The 20,090-nt window shown below is 42.7% G+C and overlaps 1 protein-coding gene across 1 annotated transcript; it reads right to left on the bottom strand.

Annotated features, from left to right (window-relative positions):
* Nucleotides 1–5,827: 5,827 nt before the first annotated feature.
* Nucleotides 5,828–20,036, bottom strand: tmem38b (transmembrane protein 38B). The gene is made up of 6 exons (XM_030436708.1): nt 19,570–20,036; nt 9,315–9,471; nt 8,806–8,990; nt 8,582–8,669; nt 7,376–7,493; nt 5,828–6,716 (listed from the first exon to the last, which is right to left on the bottom strand). The coding sequence occupies exons 1-6, from the start codon at nt 19,691–19,693 to the stop codon at nt 6,414–6,416; spliced, it is 975 nt and encodes a 324-aa protein (XP_030292568.1). The 5' UTR covers nt 19,694–20,036; the 3' UTR covers nt 5,828–6,413.
* Nucleotides 20,037–20,090: the final 54 nt, after the last annotated feature.

Below are 20,090 nucleotides of genomic sequence, written 5' to 3'. Positions count from 1 at the left end.
ACGCTACAAGGTTTTCACGGAGGAAACTCATTCTCCAGTGTTTGTTTCTCACACAGCCAGTGTGCTCGTCAGATTACAGTAGCTCCATTTTTTGGCTTCCTCCTTGCAGCTGTTCTTTACAAGTCAGATCCTGAATGGTGGTAGACATCGGCCGTTTGGTTTGGCACTCCGAAAGAGACTGCAGTGTTTGTATGTGTGTGAATGTGTGTGTGTGTGTGTGTGTGTAGGAGACAGAGAGATGTCATGCAAACACTGCCCTGATGTGACTCCCCGTTCCCTACATTGTTTCCTCCTCCTCTCCTCCAGTTAGTATTTCCCTCTCTCTCTCTTCTCTCTCTGTCTTTCTTTCTTGCCCTCTATTTGCCTTTCCTCTTCCTTCTGCCTAACTTCCCTTAACTGAGTCTTTTCCTGTGTGGTCCCAAGCAGTTCTCCTCTCACTTTCATCTCACTTGAAGCGATAATGAGCTTGATTGCATCACCCGCAGAGTCATTTTGACAAAACTTTGGATTAAAAAACACTTTGATCATTTTGAAAAAAAAAAAAATGTAAAAATCCCAAAAGGAAGAAGTTGTCAGTGAAAAATGATTAGTATTATACAGTGCAATTTGCTGTTACTGTAAAAAAGCACCTAAGAAAAACTTTTTTATTCCATTAGTTTCTTTTTTTAGTTGATGCATCATCCGTGGCAGACGTCAGCTCAGGGGAGAACGGGTGCACACGGTCCCCGATAGAGATCGTGTCAGTGCTTGGTGAGAGGCCAAACCACGTCCAGCCTGGGACGTCACGTTTTAAAGACACCAGCGAGTCAGAGCAGGTGCACAGCCACAAGCCAGAAGATAGCAGCTAGTTTAACACCTTCGCAGTCATTCTCGTGGCGCGATGGGAGGTCTGCCGGTCGAAAGCGAGACGACAAAGGCTGACTGGAATTAAGCAGAAAATGTCTAACTATTTAATGGACAAAGATGAATTGAAAATGATGATGTTAGCGTGTGCGTGTGTGGGGGGGGGTCATGTTTGTTTCTGTGGTGCAAAAGAGGAAAACAAAGGGCTTCACTGGTCGTTGGAGGGATTCGGTGAGTGTGTGTGTGTGTGTGTGTGTGTGTTTGTGTGTGGGCGCATGTGTGTTTTTTAGGTGTGCCCCAGAGCTCTTTGTGCCTTTTTTGATGGACTCAGCCTTTGTTGCCCCTCTACGTGTCACATGCACTGACACAAACACAAGCACACACACACATATCTGCATACTTTAAGAGGACAGTAGATAGAGCGCCCCTAAATCCTCCATACTGTTGATTTCCTTAAATTTTCAGTTGACTTTTCAAAACATGTCTGCAAGTGCATTGAACCACTAACCCCTAAAAATATCTTCCCGGTCAATCCATAAAATGCCCTCACAGCCCAAAATGTCCCCACAACAATAGCAAACTGTGTAAAGTCAGTCCCCGCAAGCACTGCTAAACCAGACCACACACACACGCACACGTGCAGGCAGCTGCCATTGGCTCTGCAGCGAGGGTCCCCTCCTGTCCCTATCCCCTCTCGCCTGCAGCTGCTGGCCAGCCTGTCAGTTCCCAGGCATCAAGCCATCAGAGATGACGCCTCCACACGCCACCAAGTGGCAATCACCTGTCCTGCATCACTCAGCAACAGGGGCTCCATCCTCCAGGCAGCAGAGGAAGTTAAGATTGCCACCAAATGTGTTTTTAGCTTCACTGAATGCAATGCGTGTCTTAAAGCTTAAGGTGAAGGCTCAAGCTGTATATGATAAAAGCCATATAATATAATCTTAACCGCATGTGCTGCTGCTGCTGCTGCTGCTCAGCATCGCTTCCTGTATGCTAGCGGATGGTTGGCCTGCATTGTCCCTCTGTAGACTCAATCACTGGCATGTCCTCATCAGCCCAGTCAAAAGGATCAAATGTTGGCTAGGTACCATCATGACATTTCTACAAAACACCTCGGTCACATTACATGTTTAAGACCTGACTTTCATATCAGGAGATGGAGTGGATGGTGGTGGAGTTGTGGGCTTGAATGCTGCTAAGCCAGTGACTGCAGGTTGAGATTGTGTTTATGGGAACACTTTATGGGGATATTTTCAAGGAGAGCTCAGGACAGTTTCCAGCCGTGTTTGTGGTCGACCAAAACTGGTGTTTCGAGCCAAAACGCATAATGTAAAGCTGCAACATAAAGACATGTAAAGTCTGAATATAACTGTGGTTTGCAGAAACGTATACTGCCATGTGTTGCCCTTAATTATGAGGCAATTCTCACCTTCCTTCCTTCAGACCCATGCAAATATATCCACCTGAAAGATACTGTAAGTTAGTGTCATCAATCTATTCACAGCCTCCACATCCCTGACTTGATTTGTATACTCAGGCTGCGATCTATAATCTTCTGCAATCTTTTTACTGTTTGTTGTATGTCTGAGCTTTATTCGTTACGCTGCTGCCTGTCTTGGCTAGGACACTCTAACGAAGAAGGTTATTAACCTCAGTGAGGCCTTTTCCTGCTTCAATGAATACAACTAAATAAATAACTACAAATCATGTTGATTATACCCTGGAAATACATATCTTTTTAAATCTTGTGTGGCATTATTTTGTGCATCCACTTCTATGTGTGACATGATTGACGAAACTAAAGATATGTGGCTCTGTAGTTATCATCATCATGGTAATAATAATAATAACTTTATTTCTATAGCACTTCTCAAGAACAAGTTCCACAGTTCTTTACATTTTCCAACCAGGATTAAAACCTTTTAAATCAGACGGTTAAAATAACCCAAAAATGGAATAAAACACCCAGCACTTGTACAAATAAAGATTTTTATTAATGCAAACATGCCATTTTGATCCAAGCACGTCTCCTGTTTTTGTCCATCTTTTAGAGAAGATGACTTCAACATACAACTTCAAAAAGGATTGGGTGAAACGCGAGGGGAAAAATTGAGCATTTTTATCAAGCCGATCGGACAAATCTCTTGTAAATAGCGCGTGTTTTATTTTTATTTCAGAATAGGCAAATTTGCCTCGAGTAATTGATGTCCCATGACATCGTGTTTACTGCTTTTGTTGTCCACAGTTCTCAATATAATGTCGATAATGGGAATCATTTGAAAAATGTTAAATGCAAAAAAATGTTCTTTGTGATATGTAAGTAAAAAAGTCGCCATTTCCAGGACAATGAATAACAAAAAACAATGCAGTACACATGGCATATAACATCACCTCCCTAAGTTCCTACTGGGCTTTCATGGCCAGGTACTGAACACTCCAAGACCCTGTACCTGTCCACGGCCCAAGGATAACTCTGACAACATTCTACTTTTTGGAGAATCCACATCTATTGGAAGACATACAAACTGTGCAGTAGCTTCTCTCAAGATACCTTCTGATTTTATGTGACATTCGGCCTCAAACTCCCTCTGAGGACACAAATCTTAAAAAAAGGGTTCACTAGTATATTGTTCTGTTTCTGATGAAACATTAATGATTTCCTGAAATGGCTGGGCCCTGTAGACTATCTTCAGCTATGTACAGACTTGTGAGCATTTGGAGCAGCAGGCTGGTTCATATAGGATTGCACCACGAAGATGAACTACAGCGCCTTTATTCACAGTAATGAAAGATCCTACTGACGTGCAGACACAAGCTGTCAGTGTCAGACGTACCCTGATGGGTTCCCACTATTTAGCCAAGCTGTCTTTCGTTCTGCTGTGTGCATATGTGTGTCTGTGGGTTGTTTGTGGGTAGTGTGCCATGGTCTCAGTGTGTCCCTGACCTACTTAGACGTCACTCTGGGTTCAAAGTCGTGCGTATAGGAATGTGTGTGCGTACAGTACAGGAACGTGAAGGACAATCTGATATTTCGGAGCCACATCCTTGCTACATCAGTGACCTCAGAGCTAAGTCGTGGGCATGCATTGTGTATATTATTTGTACAAGTGTGCACCTTAAGCCGGCTTGTGTGCGCGCATTTAAGGATTAATTTTCTTCACCTGACAACTGGAAAATAGGCAGGAGTCTGGGGATAAAAAGGGAAAGGCTGAGGAGATGTGCCGCGGGGCAGGTGAAGCTCGTGGAGCGACGGGTGGAGGCGAAAAAGGGAGCAGGGGCTCGACAGCGGGGGGGCCGCTCAGTTCAGTGGGTAATTGTGGAGGGGGTCACACAGGTCCGGACCTCATTAAGAGAATTGTCTGGGAACTTTCAGGCTCTGAGCCGCCGTCATGTCACCTGCCTTCTTGTCATAGGAGGCAGCGTAAGGAAAACAGCGGCTTATTAACGTGTCTCTCAGTTTTCCAGGTCACGCGGTTCACTATTAGAGTCAGGGAGATCAACGCACACACGCACACGCACACCAACACAGAGCAGTTTGGCAGGAAGCACTTTTGAGATACGAGCCCGTAATTGACACACACACATCTGACATCTGCGGACTCGAGGCGTATTAAAGACAGGTACATCATCTCAACCTGTATCGCTTTTGATCGTCTTTTTTCGAGCGTCTTCTCTTCTCTTTTCCACACACTCCCCCCCCCCCTCTGCTCTTAATTTGTATTCACAGGGGGGTTCTTCGCTGTCTGAGGTTACATAGATGAGAATTGGGGGGGATTTGGGGGATTTCTCTCCAGCAGCTTTTTAAAGAGGGTGAGGTATCAATCAGGTGCTGATGTTACACTGATGCAATGTTTCAGCCTATAGAGGAAGGTTACTTCTGGCCAATGTGCTGCTTTGTATCAACTTAGAAGCTCTTTTTTTCCACATTTTATAGTTGTAACTAATGATCTGTTTGATGCTTCCAAGGTATAATGTGTCAGATTTTCGTGGGGGAATATAAAATTGGCAGATATATAATACTCACAATTATGTACTCATTAGTGTATAACCGCCTGAAACTGAGAATTGTTGTGTTTTGTCACCTGAGAATGAGCCTTTTTACTTCTGCAGAGGGAGAGGCTCATCTTCCAAAGAGTCCGCCGAGTTTAAAAAGAAAAACCCACTGGTGCTAGAGAGGGGCTTTTTTATGTGTTAAGTGGCAATTGTTGAGTGAAACGAGGGGTGTTCAGTTGGTTGCGATCTTCAACCTCACTCCTATAGACCCAATTTACAGCTGCTGTTAAAAAGATCCATATCCGGATACTTATCTAGATCAAAACAATCCGATCTTGCCTCTGCATTTAAATTTGAGGCGGCTGCTATTCAGCCCCAGACTCCCTCACAGAATCATGTAGTTTTGTGGGTTGCTGAGTTGGAGGAAACTTTAGAAACTGTGTGAAACTTTCTTAACTATTTATCCCCTCTTGTCAATTTGGCATATGTAATACATTAAGTTACTTTCTTTGTATAAAAATATTGTGTCAGATTGTCATGGTTTGTTGCAAAGCCTGCGTGTACGCTACTCTGTGACTACATAAAATATACACTTTGCTAACAGCAAATCAGCCTCAAAGATAAGTCGCACACAGTTATTTCTCACTTTTTACGTTTCATTTTCGGGTTCTAATTTCAACCTTTGTGCATGTTTTTGTGTGAGGTCACAGTGACCTTAAACTCTGACCACCAAAATATAATCAGTTCATCCTTGACTCCAAGTTGGTGTTTGGAAGAAATTCCATCAAAGCATTCTTGAGATATCTGGTTCACAGAAACGGGACGGACGGATGGACAGCCCGAAAACATAATGCCTCAGCTATCACCGGAGTGCAGGCCGGAAAAGACACTTTCTGTCTCACTTTCTACAATATGGGACCTTTGAAATGAGTCAGATGGGAGTGTACAAATCATGCTGATAGAGCGACAGGCTAGAAATCACAAAAACACATTTTTATCGTGCAATTAAACCGGTTTAATCTCATGCTTTCAACTGCAACTCAAAGCATTCTTCAAATGAACAATACAATAAAAACGTGTCTTTCATCTTGAATTGTCATACATTCATGAGTGCAATTATATTATTTAAGTATCAATAGGAAAAATACCTGATGTTTTAGAATATAATCTCTCTTTTAAAAAAGTATTCTAACCACTTCAGAATAAGAAATATAGTATTTACATGAAGCAGAATATATATAGAGCGAAAAAAGATAGAGACATTCAGCGCTGTTCCCAAAACCCCGAGATAAAATTAACAGTTTGAACCCATTATAAATATATATTAAAATTTAAGCTACACGTTGTACTGCAAGTGTGCTATCAGCCCGAGGACAGATTGATGGTCACGTCTGACAGCATTGAATATCACAGTACTTTAAGGAAAGGGGTGATTATCCCGCTGTAAGGTGCAGGGTCGGTTAGAGTCAGCTCTTCTTGAAATTCTATTTTCAGCAGTTTAAGTCCTGACATGACAAATCTGCATCAGAAATGACTCCACAACCCTGCTCAGAGGTGAAAAGGCGCTATGGGCCAGACTAGTCGGTCTTCTTGCAGCTTGTCGTCTCCGTGTTCTCTGACTCTTCTTTGGCTTTGAGCGATCCACTCCGTCCCTTGTTGGGAGAAACCGGGGTGTGCTTCCCTGATACTCCGTTCTCACTGGACTCTTTGGTTGTGGTGGGGGAGGTTGTCATCTTGCTTGTGCCATTGTCGATGCACGCTTTCGTTACCTCATCGGTGAGGGCGGCGTAAGGGGAGGAGCCGGTGAAGAGGGTCTTGTAGATGGCCGACTCGAAGGCAGCGAATGGTGAGGCCGAGGAGCCTGTAAGCATCATCCTCGACTGAAAAAAGAGAAGATAAATGTGTCTGTTAAAATCACAAAAGTAGCCTTAAAGCAGCTACAACAAACACACGACGTGATTGGGTAACATTTTAGTATCTACTTCCCATTAAGAGATGAGAAAATACAACATCTGCATCATCAGGAACAAAAAGATAATAAACAGCAGGTCTGAACACAACTCTTAAGTCTGACGAAATGGCTGCGCGTTAATTTGACAGATCAGAGTCGGAGCGAGCTAACAGAATGAGAGTTGAAAGAAGACATGGTAGATTTATCTGTGTCTCAGTCAAGAGCACAAGTTTCCCAGAGAAGAGAAGAGAGGATGATGCAAGCTGATGAAAATGATGCAAAAGCCCCAGCCCTGCGGGTAATACCGAGCTAATGTGAGTCACATCAGCTGAAACTTCAAAAAAGCAGAGGGAGAAAGGTCATTTAGAAGACAGGACACCACGGATTTGGAGGGGAACTATGGCCAAAACTATTTGTTACACCTCAGTTAGGATCCAACTGATAAGGGAGGAATGCTAATAATCAAGTTTCTTTATCACAGGTAAGCAATTTAATAAACCAAAGCACGACTTCCTGGTTGTTTCAGAATCACTAAGATCATATATTCTAAAGGTGAAAGTGTCAGGTAGGATTGAGCAGCGGAGTGACCTTGTTGACGACGGTGAAGATGGTGTAGATGAGCATCAGGTGGTGCTTCTGGACAGGCAGGTAGTGGGTCTGCTGCAGAGCAAACACCACCGCTCCGATCAGGGTGATCTTGGTGGGGCTGAAAAAACAAAGAGAGAAGGTATGAGATAATGTGATGGACAAAATTATAACAATGACCAATCAAAGGTTGAGTACAAAGATTGATGTTGTTCGACCCATGAGTACCTAATATTTATGTAACATTATAACAATGACACTGAGTACTCGTGAATCTGAACGTGAGCATGTTGCCAGGCGCGGTGGCCTCAACGCAAGATGGTCTCTTGTTTGTTGAAGGCATGGGGGAAAAAAAAGGATATACGTAAAAATGACAAGCTATGGTTTGTTCTGGGGGGGTTGAATGCTGTAAATGCTTAATTTCTTGTGAGGCAACCAGTGGAGACTCCAGGGAGTGACTGAGCCCGAAAGATTGAAGATTCACTTTATTGTCTTGACAAGAAAATTTGGTTTGGGCTTCCCTACATGCTGCATCCATCCGAGAAAAACACAAGAAACAACTAAGAAGAAAGAAATGAAAACGGTAAACGGTAGAAATAACTGAGACTGAGAAAAAACATACAGTGAAATCAAATAGCAGGAAACCTGTCGTGCAGAATGAACTTTCAATGGGAGCTACAACAAGGGAACAGTGCTACAACTGGAAAGTAGTCACAATAAAACAAAAAATAAAGTTTATCTCCACTTCCATCTTCCACCAATTCAAATATTTATTGAAGTAGGGATACAAATGACACAATTCACAACTATTTTGGTGATTGGTTTCTCATACTTTCAGTAATAAAACTATCTTTGTATTAATATTCTCATCAGATGAGGACAAAACTTATTAAAAATTATGAAATTGTGAACAGTGGTCTACTTTGTGTCAGTTTAGGGATCCTTGACTTGAAAAAGGACCTCCTCCCTGATGGCAGTAGCTGGAACTCAGTGTGTGCAGCATGTGGGACGGGTTATAAAATGCCAAAAGACAAACAGTCCGGCACGTAACCAACCGTAACGCTGCAACCTGTAGTCATGCAAATATGCATATTTCCCAAAACTACTCCTTTTCAATTTGACATTACATTCAACGCCTCACAATACACTCACAGCGTATTCAAATGCAGCACAAAAATAAGACAAAAATCACTGATGTAGAAGACTTACTAAGACATTTTGAGGAGCTCATTAGTCTCAGGTTTCCAAATACCTCGAACAAGCTGCTCAAAATTACTTATCAGACCCCCTCCAGCACCTGGTGGGGGTAAAGAAGAGACATATGGTTGATACGGATTCATACGGATTTTAATTAAAACACAGCATTATTGTATAAGCTCCTACAAGACCATGTTATCATAAAAAGCCCTCAGCATGCACCACCAGCTCCTGACCTTTAGCCCACCCGATGGCTATCATCACCAGCAGACTGTCCTTGTATTTGCCGTGAGCCTGGGTGACCCCTCCGAGCACCTTCCACGTCCTGGTCACCTCCTTCATTCCTGACAGCACCAGTCTGAGAGGCAGCAGGGCGGCACAGCAGTACACCAGGTCCATGGGGCAGTAAAACACCAGGTACCTGTAGAGACACGCAGGCTCGAGTTACTTCATTTTCACCAGCAGAGGGCGCTGTGGGTGTTTTTGTGAGAGGGGTGTAATTATATGTGCCACCAGCAGAGGGTACCAAAGGCTTCATATTGAGCCTTGACAACTTTTACAATGACCTCTCTGTTTCACCTAAAGCCTTCCACATTTCATGCTCCCTTTAGAGGAAATCGAGCATGGACACTCACAAGAGAACCTCTTTATTCTGTATTTTGCTCTATGGTTGCACGCCTAGAGAAAAAGGGATCTTTGCGTCACTTCACTTCCCCTCTCACTCTCTTCTCCACCTACTACTTACCAGATGATGGATGCGAGCAGGACGCTGGTGCCGTTGGATAAAGGTGCGACAGGTGGCTCGGCCAGCATGATCCCAGACAGCACAGCTCCACCGAAACAGAAGAGCATGGAGCTGAACCAGCAGGCTAAGGGGCTGACTCTGGACACCTCGAGAGCACCTGCACGTGGAGAGACGTATATTTATGAGCTTGAGTCCTCTATAGTACATCGTTAAGGTATTAGGATTCCCGCGTGGTCTGTTAAAGCCCCTTGGAACACTGTGGAATCACTGTTGTTGTTGAGTGCTTACCATAATAAGCATCAAACATAGGCATAATTACAGTCATTACATAAATCCCTCCTTAAAGACAGGCTTTGTGGATATGAGTAACATTTGTCTAGACTAAAAGGACATTTGTAAAGTCTGCACCACTGGTTCCCAACCCGGGAGTCCAGACTAAGGCTGCAGCCAACGATTATTTTCATTATTGATTATTGAAAATGCTCATTAAAATTTCCCAGCGCCTAAAGCAAGGACTTCAGATTGCTTCTTTTATCCAACCAACCGTCCAAATCGCAAAGACTTGGAATTTACTAAAATAAACAACAAGAAAAAACGCCCATTCCTCACATTTAAGAAGCTGGAGCCAGCAAATGTTTGATGTGTGAGCCCGAAAAGTGACTTACACGACTAAATGATTATCAAACTAATGTGCTTTCCAGCTTCAATTTATCTCTGAAACTCGGAAGCCTCTTATTAGTCTCCCCTCCCTTGTGTATTTAAGTCCTTGCCTTTACCTCTCTATTTGTCGTTTTCGTTCCAGGAGCTTGCTCTGTGTTTGTTCCTCGTGCTTCATTTGCATTTCTGCCTGAGTTCCCGGTGCTTTATTTGGTTTTCACTTGGTTAAGTATTCGTATGTTTTGTATGTCTTTGTTTTTTTTTTTATTCTTCAAGCCTGTTTTTTGATCGGCTGGTCATTAAAGTTCAGTTTTTTGTTTTTCCTGCCTGGAGTCTGCTTTTGGGTCCTTTTCTTTACAGAACAGTAAAAGTTATCATGCTCACTACTTTGGTTCTTGTTTAATTTATGAAGTTGTCCTGTACTGTTTTTGTTATGCATTGACTATTATATCAAATATCCGATGATAGAAAAGGGCGTCCAGGCTCTGTAGTCACCTTATCAGGCCATAAAAAGACAGCAGAGTTTGACACTTTAGCCTTTTCCCTAGCCGATGCATGCTTCTCCCAACCCCTGGTACAATATAATCATTAACTTGTTAGAGTTACAAATACAGGGAACAAAGAGGGAGAGGTTTGTCAAGCGCTGTTACGTTATTTGCGTCTGGGCCTAAAGTTCAAAGTGCAGAGGAGAGGCACGACATTTACAGTCACCGACGATATCAGTTGACTGGAGATAACCATCAGCTGCTCAGTGTTCCCTCTGTGTTTCCACCCTATTTAAAAAGAACACGATTCCTTTTTTTCCACTGAAACCATTTACTCACCGACGACAACACCACACGAGTTACAGACAACTCAAAAAGCATGTGAACTGCTCTGTTTTCAAATGTTACATGTGATGTTCTCTTACTGTAAATCTCGACTTTGAAAGATTATCTTGCTCAAGTGTTGTGTTGACAAAATAAACACTGAAAGGTCTCATATATCCTCACACTATCTCAGACTGACTGCTCTGACTACCAAAGTGAACACCGCCAACCTACATCGTGATATACGTGTTTCACTTAACCTCGACAGGTAACGCCTGAGCCACCTGCCCTGAGTCACTACGGCTGCACACAGGACCATACTGGTAATCTGAGGATTACAGACAGATTATAGACTCCTGGAGAGAGATCGGTACACCGGGAGGATTTATGGCTTTATCTGCCTCCTCGGCAGACTCCCCGTGGCTTCAGCCCATGTGGCTCATTTTTTATCACTTTCTTTTTATTCCGAAAAGAATAAAGAAATGACAGCAGAGCAATTGAATTTATCACCCGTTAAAAGAAAGAGAACAAACTTGTTATGTATTACGTATTTCAATAATTGCTGAAAATTGAGATATTTAGTGTGTATACATGAATGCGAGTATCCCAGTTATGAGATGTTACAGTTAAATTGACCCATTTTTACCATATCTGAGTTAAATATAGCAAAACAGACGAGTGGACAGGGAGACAGATGGTCTAAATGTCCACAGGTTTTCGATACAGGGCAACATATCTGTACATAAATACAGAGGAGAGGGTCAGTATACTTGTAATACAGGGACCATGTTGACATTCTGGGATCTACAACTGTCAAAAACATTGATAGTCCAACTGTAGCAGTCCCATTGTTTGAGACTTGCTTTCTGTCTTTGTTTTGGGGCTGATTTTTCAAAATCCCACTGGACTAATTGCAGTGGACTCAGATCACCTGTGCACAGGGTGGACAGACTGACTCCTGATTGAGGAGTGGAAGCAGCTTGGGGGCATTTCTCTCCCAGCAAATCACGGTGTGATGACACCCTTTTAGTGGAGGCTTAAAAGAGGTGGGGAATGGTGCACATGTGGCTCTCACCCTCAGTCTGAACCGGCCCCTGACCCATTTAAGAATGTCATTCCCTTCAGCTTGCCAGCCAGAAGCTCAGGTCTGTTTAGGACCTGATGGGTTTTATATAGGTCAAGCTGGCCTGTAAACATTTTACTGCCAGTACCAATACACAACATGAAAAAGTTCTGATTGTTGGATATCGTTTTTTGTTGTTTTGGGGTACAACCAAGTTCTCCATTTTGGAACTACAGTTTCCACAATATGGGGTTTTAGGGGATGTGTCAGTTTGCTTCAAATTTTGCCTTATTATTTTCATATAATTGACATTTTGGTAAGTGAGACCATTTAAAGTGTCCTGAATTAGCTATCCATAGTTCCTGTTTTGCAGTGTACTCGAGGATGTACAGACAACTATCACTGGATCACTTTGCTACTGAGGAAAACTTAAAAGTGTGACGATCCTCAGGCAAGTTCTGGGGTTACAAAGAGCGTCTATATTTCTATGATTTCAATGTCGGAGACAAAGATATCCTTGAAAAGTGTAAGTAACACTGATCATACTTTTTGTGCATCATGTCTCTGTGTCCAGAGTTACAAATCAGAAGTAAGAAGTTCGATGCCTGGAATCAAGCACTATGAGTTTCAAAGTACTTTAATAGCTTTGATAAGCTTTGTGTCACAGCCACTGCTGACTACTGACGGTCTTTATGACTCACTTCCTGTTGTTATAGAGCACCTACATGCGCCTGTTGATGGTGGCCTGGAGAGTTCAACACACTGCAACTAAGGAAATGTGCAATAAGGCAAACCGCAAGCAAATCTAGAGCTCTCAGCGGCCCTAACCCTGTTCATCTCACATCTGAAGGGTCGCTCCAACTCTCCCATAGCCACCTCACTGTCTATAAAAACCTCTGCTACATATCAGAGCTTACTGAAATGAATGGTAGCAAGTGAAAACAGTAACACACCATAGGCTATTTTAGCCTCTCAGCACCCCTAAATAATAATAATAATTATCATTTTCAATTTTTATAACTTAACTTATAACTTTATTATATTCCCCATCCCCAGTGAACATATTACAGCTCATTGTAAGCCTTAACTGAGTCTTGCTATCATTTACGTAGGCATACTGCTGGCACGTTGTGTAGGTAGGTCTGCCTATGTAAGATTACCAGGCGGGGATCCTCAGACACACAAACGGACCAGAAGATAACGCGAGTTAACAACTTGCTACTTAACGTCTCGTTACATGTGTTTCTGTTTTGTTCTGTATCCACATGAACTTGGAGGCAGTGAGTGACGCAACCTTTTGTGTGCTCATGCAGTCTGGTGTAAAGAGCGTTTGTGGTTCAATGCTAGGTGCCACAGCTAGAAGAGGAGGAAGTTTAGAAAAAGACAAACATGCACCCGATTGTCAGTGAGAAAAGCGCGGTTATAAAATATGCTTACAGTCGATCCTTTTTCTCCTGTGAGAGCTTCAGTCTACAGGAGTCAGTGTTGGTGCTTTTGGTCTAACAGCCGTTAGATGGTCCAAGTGCAGCACATTGCTTACAGAGTAAACAACACTGCTATGTCATCACTTTTAGCTTCAGAGCAAAACAATCTGCCGCAGTCTGACAGGCCCGACTGGCCCAGCACCAAATTTCAAACAGTGTTTGACTTTCACTCTTTTTTCAAAGCATGATTTAAATCTGCACATATACCATATGTACAACAAATTCATACTCTGAAACATGACACACTGTGCATGGACTGCTCTGACATGCTGGGCTACAAACACACCTTCACCAAATCAGGAACCCGTCTCCTCGTTTGCATCGGAAGGAGACGCATTTACAAGTCAAATTTGAGGAATACAAGCTGAATACACCACAGCTGTCATACGGAGTGGATTCTACTTCCTCTTTTTTTTTCTCTCTTCCCCTCTTTGTATACCTCCTGTGGGAAGGTAGAGCAGTGGTTCATGTCATGGCGCGTCTCTTGTCTCCTCAGTTTCTCTCAGGTATAAAAACAAAACTTAAGACAACTCCTTCTTTGGAAATCTCTCCCTCTTTAGAGCCCGCTGACATAGTTGTTGTAATCTGAGATCAGTTTGCCCAGGGAGTCATTTTTAAAACGAGAGCAAAGGCCACTTGTAAATGACCCTAGATTGGTATATTTACTGGTGGAACACACAGTAGCTGTAGCTGATGTTTGCCAATTAGCCCGATTAGCTTTGGTGAAGTGGTCAGAACTGGAGCTCAGAGAGGCAGGGAAGTGTTTGTGTGCACACTGCATGCACAGCAGCTTCAGAGCAGCATGGCTAGCTGGTTAGCATGCTAACTTCAGCAGATATCCGTGCAACGCAATATATAGAGGTCTGTGACACATCGTCAACACTGTGACTTCAGACTCTGTTGATAATATTAATTAATTTTTTTAATGTTTTCAAATAAATGTATTAACATATTGCACCTTTTAACCTCTCATTAGCCAATGTCTTATTTCTCTTTGTCTAATATTTTACTTTTACAATAGTTCTTAAAGCTTTTTCTCCCCCCTCCCCGTCCTTCTCTCTGTTGGACAGCACTCAATATGTCAAAAGTGGCTTATGCCTGGTTATTTTGGGCTTGAACCGGTGACTGACATGTAACCACTGCTCCTCAGCCGTGTCCCCCGTCCCGCAGTGTGTACTAAACAATCTACTTACAAGAAATCTGTAGCCATAGTGAATTGAACTTGCTCTTGTGTTTAATGCCTAATCAAATGAGCTATACGTTTTTTCCTACTTGAAGCTTTGGAATAGTGATTTTGTTGTCTTGAAAATGACACTTTGAGAGTGTTGAGCAGCTCCAGCACTAAACTCTCAGACTAGGTTGCACGACGGAGCAGGAAAGGAAGATCTGACACAGGAAAGGGAAGAAGAACGGGAGGGTTGGCATTCCTTTCCTTCTTGGGGAAGAAGAACTGCAGCTAGCGCGCCCCTGAGTGTTTTGACTTTTTTTCCGGTTTCTCAAAATCAAAAATCAATAATCAAAATAAGGACTTCATGTTGTGTTTACTGAACTCTGGCATATTGTTCAGGCATATTCTGTGTCTCTCTCTTTCAGCAGCAGAAAGATGGATGGGAGCAGAGGACGAAGGGTTAATAGGTCAGATGCTTTGCGAGGCAAGTTCAAAAATAGACTGTAGTTAAAGCAGCCGGACTACAATGGACTGTGTGTGTGCTCTTGTGTATGTGTGTGCGTGGAGAGTCATGTCACTGTGCAGTTAAAGTCCACCTGTCCCTGTAGACACCGTCTCAGTGACATAACATAGTTGGCTCGGTGCCTGCCTTTGGTCTAAGCTGATACAATCGGCTGTAGCTCGGTGAGCCAGTTTGTACTTTAGAGTTTGCTCCACTCCCTCTGCTTCATATGTGTGTTACAGCGTGTGTTTGCCAGTCAAATAAAGAGGACGAACTTGGGCAACAGTTTAAGTGACGACTTTGACAGTGTTTACTCACAAAATCCCATCTAAAAGAAAAAGTGTACTGTACTGTAACAGAGTTAAGTTAATCAAGCAATCAATCAACTTAACTAACTTCAAAACTCTTTGTTTCAGGGGTAAACACTGTGTTGAGATATCTTCACCACGACCATTTCGAGGCATTAGTAATAATAATATGGTGCATTTTGCTGATACTACTTTTATTTATTTAAGTAAAAGCAGGACGTTTTCTTATAATGGAGTATAGTTCCCCTTAGGACTGGGCGATATATTGAATATACTCGATTTATACCATGGTCTGGGTGAATGCTCGATTCTGATTGGCTGGAGGGTGTAGGTTAAAAAGTGATATATGGACAACTACTAAGTAGTTCCAGTCAAATTGACTGTTCACCGCTGTAAATCAATGCGCTAGCTGGCTTATCAAATCTGAATATTTTATTTCCAGCACTGAGTGCAGTCTGTCAGTCCTTCAGTGTCTTATCCTCTGAACACCACAGGGTGGCGACTGTAACACACAAGCTGCAGAAAGTTCACTTCACCTCTAAATTTACTGATATGCAAATAATCTCACATCCCGTTCGCTGTTCAGCTCTCTGCTTCAGGCTGCGGCCACAGTAACGTTACACACGGCCGGTCATTTGTTCGTGGAAATCTTGCTATTGATTTGGGGACAATGGCATGACTGGTTAGCTAGCTAATCATGTTAGCTAGCATACTGTCAAATTATATTTACTGTTTGTCAACCGTATGCAATGTTATTGACTTTGAATCTTGCTAGCATAGCGTTAGCTTTCTGGCTCATCGCTGAGCGGACTAGAATATCTCCCGTTGCCAAGTCGTATCTATGGTCCTTCCTATTTACTGGAGGAGTGAACAACGTTTCCGTTGCATAAGAATCTTAAGGGAGAGTAATGATTGTACCAGGTATTAGTCAAACCCTCAGGCGTTACCAGGGAAACTAAGTTATGGCTTGTGAAAAACTTTATATTTTGACTGTAAAACGCATGAAAATGTAAATTATTGGTCCGAATTTCTTTTCTTTGGCAAGTGACCATGGTATAAGCGGGATAATGCCCTTCGAGGTGTCCATTAACAGAAATGAATCGGACTTCGCTGCGCGTCGGACGGTTCACGCCTCCGCGTCTTCCGATTCATTTCTGTTAAGGAACACCTCGTCGGGCATTATCCCTTACGTATCGCGGCTTGTCTTCTGTGGGATGTAGAAAATGACTATATCGTGAATATTCGAGTATACATTCAATTGTCACGCAGTTGCTTTGAGTCACGGGGGAACTACAGGTTTTTTTCTCACTCTTTTTCATCTCTCCGCACAGAGAGATAAAACAAGCGCACCTAGTTACGTACATCACATTCTGTAGTGTGTGCAACGTCATACGCCCGGCAGCATGTAGCAGCAGAGATCTCAGGTAGCGGCAGCAGCAGGTGCTATGAAAAATGGAGGGAGAATTAATTCCCAAGAAAAACAACGTAGGAGCCATCGTCTGGCGGAGGTTTGGGTACAAGAGGGAGGACGTTGAACAAATAACCGTAATATGTAAAGTATGCCGCAAAAGCGTCACCACAAAAGGAGGTAGTACAACAAATTTATATCACCATTTGAGAACCCACCCGCTAGAAAACGAAGAGTGCTTGAAACTCTGCACGAGCGCATCTCCGGCCAGTGCCATATCAAAGAAAGTGCCGAAGCAACCAGGACTGACGCAGTTGAATCTGGCGTCTTCTTTTTCCAGAACAACACCATACGACTAAAATAGTCAAAAACAGAAGGAGATAACGTTCGCAGTAACCCATCACATAGCGAAAGACATGGCCCCAGTGATTGTGGTTGAAAAGCCCGGATTCAGAAAGCTCATCAACACACTTGACCCAAGGTATAATCTACCTAGTCGCAGATATTTTGCAGAGACAGCTCTACCTGAGTTGTACGTTAAAGTGAGAGAAGAGCTGGCCAACCAACTTACCAATGTGACCCACTTCTCCACAACTTTCATACAGAAGAAACCAAAACTAAAGCTGTGAACTTTTTATTTTAACCATTTTATTTCTTATTATGAAGCTAATTTTTATTTTACTGTTTTTTCTAAATGACCTGTCTGACATCCTGCACAAAAGTGCATGTATTTCTTTTAAAATATGCTAGTGGCATTATGCACAAAATGTGCACTTTTATTTAGTGTTTGAAATGTTATTAGTAACATCATGCACAAAAAGGCACCTCATTTTATTTATTTGTTTAAATATTGTACTGGCATTTATGCACAAAATGTGCACTTTTATTTAGTATTATTTCGATACGTCATATCAGTTACATCATGCATAGAAGGCACTTTATTTGTTTTGAAATGACATGTTTGTGCCACGCCCACTGCTTAATAACTGTTTTATAAATACAGTTTTGATATATTTGTTTAGCTGTGATTTTACCCTTTTTAGAATGAATGTTTAAAATCAGCATATATTAATGCAGTATGAACAATGTTTTAATGTAGACACGTAGAATCATCATACTGGCATGATTGTATGCATCAAAATGTTAATTGAAGGCTAAGGGAAAATATCAAGATATCATGTATCGTGACATGGCCTAAAAATATCGGGGTATTAGTAAAAGGCCATATCGCCCAGCCCTAGTTCCCCTGTAGTATTACTACTTTTTCACACAAGCAAAGCTAGACAAATGTCTTCACACATGCAAGACAAAACCATAGTAACTGACTTTGTCAGTTTAACTAGTTCTGTCATGACATCAGATGTTCTCGACAAATTAACGATTACGATATTATCGCAGTATCTACAGACATCAATTCTAACTTTAACTCGGTTTTCTGTCTTTTTAATGACAAATGAATTACCCTCAAAGTATCAGTGTAGGGAGGTGGAGAGAGTCTGTAACCAAAACTGTAAAGACAGGTGTACAAAAATAACAATAAGGCCACTATTAACGTAGTAGTAGTAGTAGTAGTAGTAAAAAAAAAGGCAACCAGATCTAAGAATTTTTTACTTAGTTTAAAGTTTAAGAGTATTAGTATAATATATTAAGTGCTGCTGCTAGTCTTTCACTGGTTCCCTTCCCTCTGAACTCTAGAGTGTCAGTCATGTGAGAAATAACAGTCTAATAAGTTTAAATACAGTCAGAAAAGTTCCTATCCGTTCCATATTCAATATTCTACTCATTAGTTCAATTGATTAATTCACAATGGCAGACTTCCAATGGGTCCCCAGGGTTCTCCCCAGACGGTGGAACAGCGGCGCTGCGCCGCTATACTCCGCGCGTGACAGTGTCGAGCGTCCGTCCGCCGTCCCCCGGTTGACGGCTAGGAGCTCCCGGCTGACGGCGCTGAGCGTCCGTCCGTCCCCCGGCTGACGGAGTTGATGACCGGCTGTCCGTACGTCCGTGTCTCCCCCCCGGACTGACATTGACGAGCGGTCGCGCCCCCCCCCCCCCGACAGACGGTGCGCCGCTATACCAAGAATTTCTGGGGAGAACCCTGGTCCCTTATCTGCCACAGCTATACACTATGTATACATTATAACAGTATATACTGCTAGTTTATTAGGTATACTAGCTAAAACTTATACATCTATCTGGCAATAATACCTTCCTTTGTCGGGATTGTAATGTTCAGTTTTTGTTCAAACTGTTTTAGAGATGTGTTGTCTGTCTGATCATTTCAGAGGTTGTGATGCTATTTTGATTATTATTACTATATTACTATACTGACTAATATTATTATTTAGTCAGTTAGCTTTTAATAACAGTAAGACTGGTTTGGCAAATGTTATGTTACATCCTTGCATGGAAGTTAAAGATCTCCATTGACTTCCTGCCTTATATTAATAAACAAACTCTTTATTTCATGACTGAATAAACAAAGGAAAACACAATTTCCAACTATTTCACTTTGTTTATATTTGGCGGACCCCGCCACCGTCTAGCTTCAGACAGTTTCCTCTGAGGACAGCTTGTTTATTCACTTAGTAAGGGAAAATAAATACTTCTGAGCTTGTATTTTTAACTGATTAACCTTGTGAATATAAAAATCCTGAGTTTTACTTTTGTACATAGTGCCCCTTTAAGTTTCAACAAAACGTCCCTTGCTGTATATAACACCAGGATATACACAAAGCTATGTAGGCTTATTATGTAAGTTGGAAGCTCCACCAGGGCAAACTTGTGCAGAACAGAGCAGCACGGCTGTAAGAAGCACGTCGTGCCCAGAGGACACTTGAACTTGGAGCCACTCACCTGGTTGCTCCCTCAGAGCCATGACGGACACGATGTAATGCGCCATGTCAAAGTACGGAAACATGGACAAGTTTGCCAGCCCGTGGGACAGCTCGTCCAAATGCAGCACCTCGAGCAAATCCATGATATTGTCTCTGCAACACTTCAGAGAGAGTTAGCTAGCTTAGTTAACCCCGGAGAGGAGTTCAAAGTGAGGGGGGAAAAGGCAACGGTCCAACTCAGAGCATCAAGGCGAACAGCTCGGCTTCATCCGCCGTCTGTCAGGTCTGACACCAGCCGGTGGCCCAGCAGCTGTGTGTCCGCGGAGGAACCGGCGCCAAGTCGCTCCACAGCTGGTTAGTTGACTTCAGGGAGCAGATCTGTATTGCCAGAGGATGGTCATGGTCGGCGTTACCCCATCAGCGACGCTGTCATTAACGCATAGGCGGAATTCCTGCTCCGTGTTCCGCCATGCTAGTGATGTGGCGGGCGGAGCCAGAGCGGCTTCCCGATTGGAGGAGCGGGAGCAAGGCGAGCCAATC

Source organism: Sparus aurata, chromosome 12 (assembly GCF_900880675.1).
Source record: "Sparus aurata chromosome 12, fSpaAur1.1, whole genome shotgun sequence".
Classification (NCBI taxonomy): domain Eukaryota; kingdom Metazoa; phylum Chordata; class Actinopteri; order Spariformes; family Sparidae; genus Sparus; species Sparus aurata.
This window is presented reverse-complemented; position numbering and strand designations above follow the sequence as displayed.

Coding starts and splice junctions, on each gene's coding strand:
- tmem38b (XM_030436708.1), bottom strand. CDS start 19,693: ATGGATTTGCTCGAGGTGCTGCATTTGGACGAGCTGTCCCACGGGCTG. Junction 8,991..9,314: donor CTGCTCGCATCCATCATCTG/GTAAGTAGTAGG, acceptor GTGTCTCTACAG/GTACCTGGTGTTTTACTGCC. Junction 8,670..8,805: donor AGCCATCGGGTGGGCTAAAG/GTCAGGAGCTGG, acceptor TACCCCCACCAG/GTGCTGGAGGGGGTCTGATA.